Source organism: Athene cunicularia, assembly GCF_003259725.1.
Source record: "Athene cunicularia isolate RWA chromosome Z unlocalized genomic scaffold, athCun1 chrZ_part4, whole genome shotgun sequence".
NCBI lineage: Eukaryota > Metazoa > Chordata > Aves > Strigiformes > Strigidae > Athene > Athene cunicularia.
The window spans coordinates 3,708,718-3,718,444 of NW_020799145.1; the positions used below are offsets into that span (position 1 = coordinate 3,708,718).

Genomic DNA, 9,727 nt, shown 5'->3' on the forward strand with positions numbered 1-9,727 from the left:
TATACTGTATGTCTCAAGTTATAGCAGCTGATAAGCTGGTGAAGCTTCTGCCAATATTCTCGGTGAAATCTTTGCTCTGTGAAAATCTATGGGTATTTTGCTACTGGTTACAGTAGAACCAACATTTCATATCTAGAATGTGATCATAACAGAAATATTGCTTGTCTGGTAATATAAATTCTGAAGCAAAGCAGATTCATTATGAAATGCAGAGGTGATAAAGTGTATAGGGAAAAAAGTTACTCATGATTCTTCATTAATTTGCTAAACTTTACAATGGTGTCTCTTAGTGTTTATTTTCGATGATACCTAGGCCAAAAATGCCAAATATATGAGGATAAGCATAAACAATTCAGTTACTGGCTAGTAGTTGGTAACCATCTGCAGCAGTACAAGAGATTGTAGGGGTTGAGTTTTGGTAATACTTGAAGATTTAGTAATTTTTAGAGGCTCTCTTGAAATAGCTTCTTTTTGTAGAGTTTAATGCCTTTCTATACTGAGCTTCTTCACATAAGTCATTCTTCTTGTCAAGGCATAGAAATACTTTTGAGAGAAATCAATACTCCCAAATTGTTTCCTAAAATCCTGGATTTCTGCTGCAACCTCAGCTTTTGCTTATTTTCATAAATCCTTGCATCAGAAAGCAGTGTTATGGTGTTTAATTCAGGCTCTTGTTAGGGACTGGAATTTAGTATTGTAAATATTACTCCTTTTGAGGGAGTCAATATCAAATTCTTTATATAAGGATGCATTAAAATTATTATGAAAGCTGTCAGTGGCTTTCTTCTGCAAAATACTGGCATCCAGTTTCCTCAGACTTGTTCTTTAAAACCCATTCTGTTTATGTATTTAGCCATTAAAGAGCTATTCCATGATTATGAAATCCATTTGCAGCAGAATATTTTTCATTTTGGGGGAAAAAGGAGGTCATTTCACCATCTAGAAAATTGCCATGCATTGTTCTGTCCTATATTCTTAATCTCCATTTATATAAACAATTTATTCTCCAATTCATTTTGCATCTGAATCTCTGATTAAGATTGATCCTCAACTGCTTCCCCATTTGTCTCTGCTTTGCACTGATAGGTAACAAGCATTAAGTCAAAATGGCATTCTTCCTAGCTATCTGGGATGTTGAATTTGCTTTAGCTTTAGCTGATAGGAACAGCTGTATTTTCAGGCTACTGAAAAACTGACAGTTCTGCATTGAATTAACATGATTGTATTTCAGTAAATGTTTTCATAGTATGTCAAGCATGTTAATTTCACAAGTAGAAGCCTTAAATACCTAAATATGGTGTTCTCCCAGACAGAGTGGTGTTTAGATTCTATCCTCTGCAGGAGTGGTTCAAGACTGGTTCCATTCTATACAATTCCTTCATTTTACAAACTTATAAAAGTCAGACTTCAGGCAAAGGTGGCAGAGAGTGAAACCTCAGTCTTCACAGGTGGCAATTCCCTCTCTTCTGTCTTTTTCCTTTGGTCCCTTTCAGGGATTTATTTTTTGTTCTTTTTACATTTATATTATTTTTTTTTAGGTATCAGTATACTATTAAAAATAATATTAACAACGGGAAAAAAAGGTGACAAAATTAATTTAAATTCATATGCTGTAAAGCCTGGAGTAAGAGTATGAGGAATACATGATTAGTTAGAAGTGAGGGAGGGAAAGAATTGCCAGTATGGGTCAATTACAGCACGGTTCAATTTACTACTTAGAGGTAATGTACAGCTTGGTAAGTAGCTCAGCTAAGGTTCCAAAAGTCTGTGCAAAGCAGATGTTTATAGTTTGCTCTGCTTTTGTTCTGTGTATTCTAATTTTATTAATCAAATATGGCAGATCAACTGTTTGACTTGTGTTTTCAAAGATGAAGGAACATTCTCTTATATCTCTGAATGAGACCAGTCTGCCTGATACAGTTATGCATGCTGCGAATTTGCTTATACACATGACTTTCATTTGTGTATATGTGTACTTTCAAAAATTCATGCCTAAATGTGAGACTCATTGTAAAGCTGAGGTACATCTGCATCATCCCTTTCAGTGTCATACATCTACAAATGACTTGGTATCTTACAAATAATAGGAAACATTTCATTATCTGTTAACCTTGATTCTTTTAGTGCTTTCTGAAAGAAGATGGATTTTCAGAATTTTTCTGGTAGTCTGTACTCACAGGGAATTTTTTTTTTTCCCCTGCATAACAGTAACTTTTTTCCTCCCTGTTCATATCCATGTTTTAATATATTTGATACCCGAAGAGTATACGAATGGAGCACAAGAGATTAACATGTGTTTGGAGTTAACTGATGTAATAACAAGTACTTTCCTTGTATCTGGCAGCGAGGTGGATTCAATTCATGGTTAAAACATAGGAAGTATTTTCACTTTCTTCATGTGACTTGAAGTCTGCATTCACACAATTACATATGGCTAAACAGTATCCTTTTATACAAGAGTAAATCTGAAGTAATTTCACTCTTCTTATTACTGTAATTTTACACTATCATGACAAAAATAACAATATAGTCAACAGTAATTTGATGGCAATTTTTTAAATTATTTTTTTTAGTACTTTCAAGTTGCAACTGTGAAAAGGACCTGTGTGAAATAACTTTTCTTACAGCTCATCAGTTTGTCTAATACATCCAAGTTAACTTATGCTGGAAAAGAACAGAGAAGTTGGTCTCTTTTACATGGAACGGTGAAGTTTTGCTCTGATTTCTGTGGATTTGGCCATCCCATTTAATGTGTCAAATTTTCAGTTTTCCTGACAGCACTTCCAGCTTCCCTTTCAGCATCTCTCACTGCGTATTGCTTTTATTTTTCTCATCTTTTCCACTTTGGAAAGGTGATAAGACTTAAAATATTGAAATAGAAGAACAATTGTACATATATGTATATAGTTGTAAGTGCATCTTTTTCTGAAGCATTACTTATATAATGTAATGTTTTAGATTTCTACATCTCCCAAGTTTTCATGATAATTTAGTAAGGTTCTGAAGAAAGTTACAGCCACATTGTAATGTTCGCATATTTCCTCCCTTGCACAAGTGCAGACAATAATTTAAGGGGATAAGCATTTCCTGATGTAAAATACTTTCTTCAGTTACTGCTAGTTTAGCTGCACTTTACTTTTTAATCCCTTTTCCCCATTCTCTACATTTAGTTTGAATTGCATTTTTGGAGTGTTTTAGTCAGAATACACAGCCCTTTTTGTTTGCTTGTTTCATACTTCAGTCTGTCTTCTTTTGCTAAATTGGTGAACTTGTGAGTATATCTGTGTGAAAAACCATTGAATAGAAGCTGTGTATTGGCATGAACTCAATGGCTAGACATTACATATAATACCTTTTAATCGCATTTTCTTTCTGGAATTCCCTTTTTTCTTTGTTCTGAATTTGTAAATATAAAAATATGCTTAAGCCCTATTGAGAACTTGAGAAAGTTACTTGACTTACCTGAAAATGGCTTCATGCACATGAATACAAATGCACAACGAGATATCAGCATATCAGTGAAGTCTCTGGAGTATTTCTTTTTTGGTGAAATCATCTTTACCTCTTATTAACTTTTCAGACCTGATGATGCAGCAACTGAACTGCGTTTCGGCCCTTTTAGTGAGTGATAAGTAAATTTTGTAACTAAGTTTCAAATGCAAGTTGCTATTCTTTTTTCTGCTTGGCCAAAGCCATTCAGGCTGTTGGCTTTCAGAGGGTGGATATGACAGCAGAACTTGAAGAGTTTTTCACATTCAGAATGATGTGTGAACTTGAACCCTGCATGACCAATGAGCTTGACAGGGCTAATGCAAAAAGCATTATTTCAGGTCACAAACTGAGTGCCAGAAGTGCTGAATTACACAATAAAATGTCTGTAGATTTTCTTTAGAATATGGAAATTAATAAACAATAGAACAAAATTCTCTGGTAAACTGTGAAGAAGAATTTGATGTGAGTTAATTTGAAATACTTTGAATTATTAACCATACAGTAAAAATATTTTTTTTTAAATCATGTTCCCAGCATAGGTAGGCAAGAGGGTGTTTAACAAAATCAGTGATTAGAAAATTTAGAACAAATGGAAGTAATCACTGTTTTGGCAGTATGCTTTTAAATTATTGAATTCACTGTTTTGTGTCATTAAATAAAATGTCTGTATTTTAGAATAGCTGAGGTAATTTTGTGATCATCAATAGCATCTGCATTTTTGTTAGCCATGGTGAGAGTTACCAGAGCATAGTTCTCATGTGTTATATAACACAGTTGTCCATAGTGAAGTTACTAAAGTAGTAACTACTACTTTAGTAACTTCTTATTAGTAACTTATTATTCTTATAGTAACTACTTATCTAGTGTGTGTTAGTGTCTGTTGGTGGCAAGATACTGGTCTTATTGTACTTTGTCTTTTTCAGTATGATGGAATTTATTTCCTGGACTTAGATTACCTAGTTCATGTCTCTTCATTTGTTTCATATAGGCCACTTGCTCATGTAACTTAGAAAATAGTGACAGTATTTTGATGTGGTTTCCATTTTGGCAAAAGGAAAAAAAAGTGTTATGTCTTGACACTGGCAAGGCTGTTGACATGATTATTAGTATATGAAGTGGAGAAATACAGATTACTCAATCACTATTGTATTAAATACACAACCAATGACAACCAGACTATAAAAATATTAAAAGAGACTTAGGAACAGCCTTCAGCTGTGGAATTGTGCAAAGACTTGAGATAAAGAAAACATTTCTAACTTTGAGGAGATTTATACACTGTAACAAGTTATCTGAGGATGTTGTAGAAACCATTTCATGAACATATTAGATTAGCCACCTCTCAAAGTCTAAGTATATATTTAGTCCAACTTCAAAATAGGGGGCTAGGTTAAATTATGTGTGGAAGTCCTGTCTATCCCTACATTTCTTTAGGCCTATTCTCTTTATTTTTGAGTCATACTGTTACTTTTTGCAGTATTATGTATAGGTTTTTTGATTTATGGTTTTTAGGAGGAGCACATTAATTTTCAGAGGAGTATGGAAATCGGAGTTAAACTTTGAAATAGCTACCTATATATCAGTTCATATCATCTTCACATTAATGTAAAAAAGGCAAAAATGTTATCTATTAATTGTTATATTACTACATTACCTTGTAATTCATAAATGCTGGTTCTTTTGGCATGCATATTGCAGTGTAATCAGTGAAGCACAAATAACTTCAGTCCTTGAGGTATTTGCAGAGTTCAGTGGAGTTGGAGTGGTAATTATTCTGTTTATTTTGCTTCTACAGAGCTGTATCTTCTGCAGACAGAGAATTAAGAAAATCTCTGGTGCCTGTGTTCAGTGTTCATGTGGACGCTGCCTAACCTCCTTCCATGTTACCTGTGCCCATGCTGCAGGAGTGCAGATGGAACCTGTTGACTGGCCACATGTTCTCTACATCACGTGTTTCAGGCACAAGATCAACAAAAATGCAGTAAGGAATTTGTTTCCTTATTTGTTAAAAGATGGAATTGCAGAATTAAAATATGATTCCAAAGAAAACAGAAGAAAGGATCCACACTATGTATTATAACTGCCCCATCTATCAAATTTCCATACATAGGAAACTATTACATCTTGAAGGTTTTTCCTTCTGCCATTACCTGGGCAAAATGATACTTGACGTGCCTAACACATTTTTTCATTAGAGTAATTGTTCAATGTGTTGTTTTGACAGCCAGAACAAATCTTTTAGTTTTCTTTTTTGTGTATTACAAATACCCAGATCACAGTACCTTGCAAATACTCACAGATACTGTGAGATAATAGATATAATGTATATATAAGTTCTTTGTTCCACAGCCAATGTCTAGCAAATATCCAATTATAATTATTCTGTCATCTGGCAAAGTAACACTGGTGTGTCATGAAAATTCATGTTATTACTGTGCCTTTGTATTTCTAGCCTGTACTGAGGAGGAACCTTTAATTTTAGATGAGACACATGAAGAATTAGTTTAATGTTTTTTATTTGAAAGAATTGTTACTATCTCAGTCAAGAGAGAACGCTTGCCATTTATCTTGGGCTTCTAAAACTGTATTTTGTTTCCTAGCAAACCAGAAGGATTTAATGTAGTCTTATTCAGGAAATATCTGAGTAAGTCAAGAATTTGCAAGGTGCAAACTTTTTGTCTCCTTTATAAATGACAAAAATGAACCCAGGTAATGTCTGTATAATATATGTCTTTCTTTCAAGAGGTTGTCAGTGAATCCTTGGTGTTAATGACAAGACTACTCAAGAGTAAGATTTTCTTTCAAGCGTAGTAAAATGTAATGCCTTCCAACTAGAGTAATCAGTCCTGAGTGTTCAATCTGCTGGTGGTTCTTAAAAAGGGAAACAAATTGTGTGTCCCTGTTTAAAACTTCCACAAACTGTTAATCCTTTAAAGATTTTTGTTTTCCAAAATTAATTAACATTTGAAAACAGTACATTTCATGTGATTTTAGTTTCTTCAGACATTTTTCAAGAAAATGGTTTGAAAAAGAAAGTTCTATCTGTAGAGGCAACTTAAGATACATTTCTTGACTTTCCTGGAAAACATTATCATTAGTTGAAAATAACTGGGTTAAAATCATGGCCAGTAAAAATAGGGCTGTTCTTCTCAGGTATTTTCTCTTATTTGTCTGGGACAAGCCGTTATACTGTAGCTGGAATTGCAACAGTAGCTAGGAAATCATTCCCTGATCAAATAGGGCTTTCTGCGTTAATACTTCTATTAGCACTTCATATGTATATTGTGGCCGCTTCCTCAGCTATGAGAATTGCAGAAGAGAAAGAAAAATTATGCTTTTGTCTTTTTCACAAAACTTGGAAAGATCAGATACTTTGTAAAAGAATCTTTTTCTGTGAAATTCTTAACTTACTCCTGAGACAAAGGAGATTGCCATATGTTTGTGTATGCTTGGTTTTATACTCTGTCTTGTGGATAATTAATCTAATCACATCTTTAAGCCTTTGGAAGTTTTTTCACCATTGGTTTTCTTGTTGTGCTTTTCTTGACTATTAGCTATTCTTTCATGCAGAAATTACATTACTCTTCACCATTACTCATAGCAACGTATGTTACTTCTAATGAACTTTTTGTTTGTTTGGTTTTTTAACTTCCTTGCTTGAAAGCAGAACAGGGGAATCATGCAGACTGATATATTATACTCACTGTGCAAATTTTTACAGGAGTCAAAACAAATTGTCAGCAAGAAAAAAAATATCTTCTGGTATTTAGCAGTTGAAAACACTGTGCATAAAACAAGGAGAGTATTACTGCTCCTCATTTTAAGGAAACAAAATTTAAATTATCTGTTTTTTTCACTAATATAGCCTGTAGATATTATGCCTAAATGCTCAGTGAATACATGTGATTGCTGCTTTCTTCAAGAGTAAAAAAAATGCCAAACAACCCAAATCTCAGCAACCAAAGGACAGCTTCTGGGCACTAAGAAAAATTGTGACATGTACCTATAGTGGTATTGTAATACGTAAATCAATGAGGGTGCTCAACAAAAAAACTGCCTATATACAGATGAATATGTATTATTACTGGTATTAGTGTATCTCCACCTCAGGCAAGGGCCTTTTGCAACGATGAGGTGAAGTATTTATCTGAATTACTTATGGCTGTGATCTTAAGCAAATTGTGCCCAGTATATTGTGAAATATACTTTCACAAGTGTTTTTCAAAAGATTCTATATTGTCTTCAGGATTTTTTCCCAGAATACTGTTTTCATGTCAACCATGAAAAACACTGGCAGGTCTTCTGATGAAAAATCATCAAAAAGACAATCAAAAGGGAAAGCATGATCCTTTCATCCATATAGTGTTGCTAAATGAAGTAAATATACAAATACTAAGAACTGGAGTTTTTAAATGTTGATGCAACTTTTCAAAAATATGTTCTGTGGAGGTCAATGAACTCAAAACTAAGCATGTATTTGCTGGAGGTACAGGTTTGGAAATAACAGAAAAAATTGCTAGCAGAAGAGTTGTTTAATACAGAATGGTTTTGATTATTCCTTTTTCAGCCTATATTATTTTGTTATGTAAATTGTAGTGTCAATATGCAAGGAAGCCTATGAGATTTATTGCTTACAGACAGTAGGTGATGTTTTTTTCATTTTTCCTCTTTGACTGTGCTTGTCTCTGGGCATGAAACATATTCCTTGCACCTTTTTGTCATCAAACTGCAAGAACATTGGATGTATGGTTGAGAATAGGTGCTGCAGATGGATTTGTTTTGATTAAAAGAAGTTTCGTACACAAGGAAATGAGAAAAAGACATTGCATGCAGCTATACTAACAGGAAAAAAAAAAAAAACACAGAGGAAAAGAAAAGACAAGGCTGGGGGTCAGAGAAAGCCAGCTGGAGGCAAACATGTACTCACAGGTGATGTTTCACTTGGAATATGTGGTAGATGAGGCAGCCCCGGTTACATGCATTTTGTCTTTAGAAGGGACAAAGATAGGAGTTGCAAAAATCCACTGGATAGGAGTTGCAGGAACCTACTGTTGTTGCTTTTTGAGCTATTTGAAATTATCTCCTGCTGTTTTTTGCCAGTTCTTACCTCTGTAGCACACAGGGAATGGAGGGATATGGTGAAATGGAAGCTGTAGATAGATTCTTTTTCTGTTGAACAGCCAAGTAATGCAATGTCATAGTTTGCCACTGTCTGCCAACTACTGCCAGCTCCTTAACATTTCAGAGAGAGTAAGGCATGCCTTAGGAAGGACATCGTATTCAAAAATCATGGGCCAACACATTTTGAAATGTTATGCATCATTTCTATGCCTGAATTGGAGTTCCAGGGAGTAAGATGATGTAATCAGAGTTATGTTCCTGTATCAAATGTCTCAGTATTTTGAGGATCTCCCATTAAAAATTATAGTCAGAGAAAGTTTCTAGATCTTTAGATATACATCAGATGCCTATTTCATGGTAGTTGTTATGGTTTCATGTACAAATAGCTTATATATTTTATTTAACAAGATTTTTGTGTCCTGCCATATAGACTATTAAGGAGAAAGTAATTTTCCCTCTTACCTTTTTGAGGTTTGTATACAGAATGGGAGATTTACTTTTTTCTTCTTTTCATCTGGTTGTTTTCTGTATTTTTGCTACTATCTTATTTCATCTGTGGCATAGGTACTCCTAAAGAAAATCATGCTTTTTAAACCACAGCTTTCTCAATAATCTGTTAACTACCACAGATGTTTCTTTAATCTGATAAACTCCCTTACATAACAACTGTCCTTTCTGATCAAAAATGACATTCTTAACATCAATAAATTCTTAAGATTTTCTGAGAGGAAATGTTTTCTGGGACATACAATCAATTACAGAGTGTACTTGTCAATATTTTTTCAGAGAAATAAATCAAGAGTCATACCAAGATAACATACTAAAAAATAATCTCTTTGAGCTAGGGTGCATTTCTGGTTTTTATTATTTATTCTAATGACCAATGGCATTTCTTCTCTGAAAATGTTATCATTAAATGAGCCTGTATTGTCTCTTAAAATATTATATTTTGCTTTCTATCTTCTCTGAATAGTTCCATCTGCAGGCTTTAAAATCATTAAAACCTTTCAATTAAGCTAGTTGTTCTTGGGCTTCTGTAATATCAAACTTTTCTGTTATATAAGTAAATCGATGAATACTCTCACTTGTGAACCACCCCCCTACCCCCACCCCT

At 33.9% G+C, this 9,727-nt stretch overlaps 1 protein-coding gene across 4 annotated transcripts in view; it reads left to right on the forward strand.

The window, feature by feature from the left end:
* KDM4C (lysine demethylase 4C) overlaps positions 1 to 9,727 on the forward strand; it is a 277,152-nt gene that overhangs the window by 238,355 nt on the left and 29,070 nt on the right. For all 4 annotated transcript variants that reach the window (XR_003400216.1, XM_026866802.1, XM_026866803.1 and 1 more), the window contains one exon: positions 5,288 to 5,473. Coding sequence is in view for 3 of the 4 variants with exons in the window: in XM_026866802.1 (XP_026722603.1) it covers positions 5,288 to 5,473 (186 nt within the window). In the remaining variant the exon portion in view is untranslated. The remainder of the gene's footprint in view (positions 1 to 5,287; positions 5,474 to 9,727) is intronic.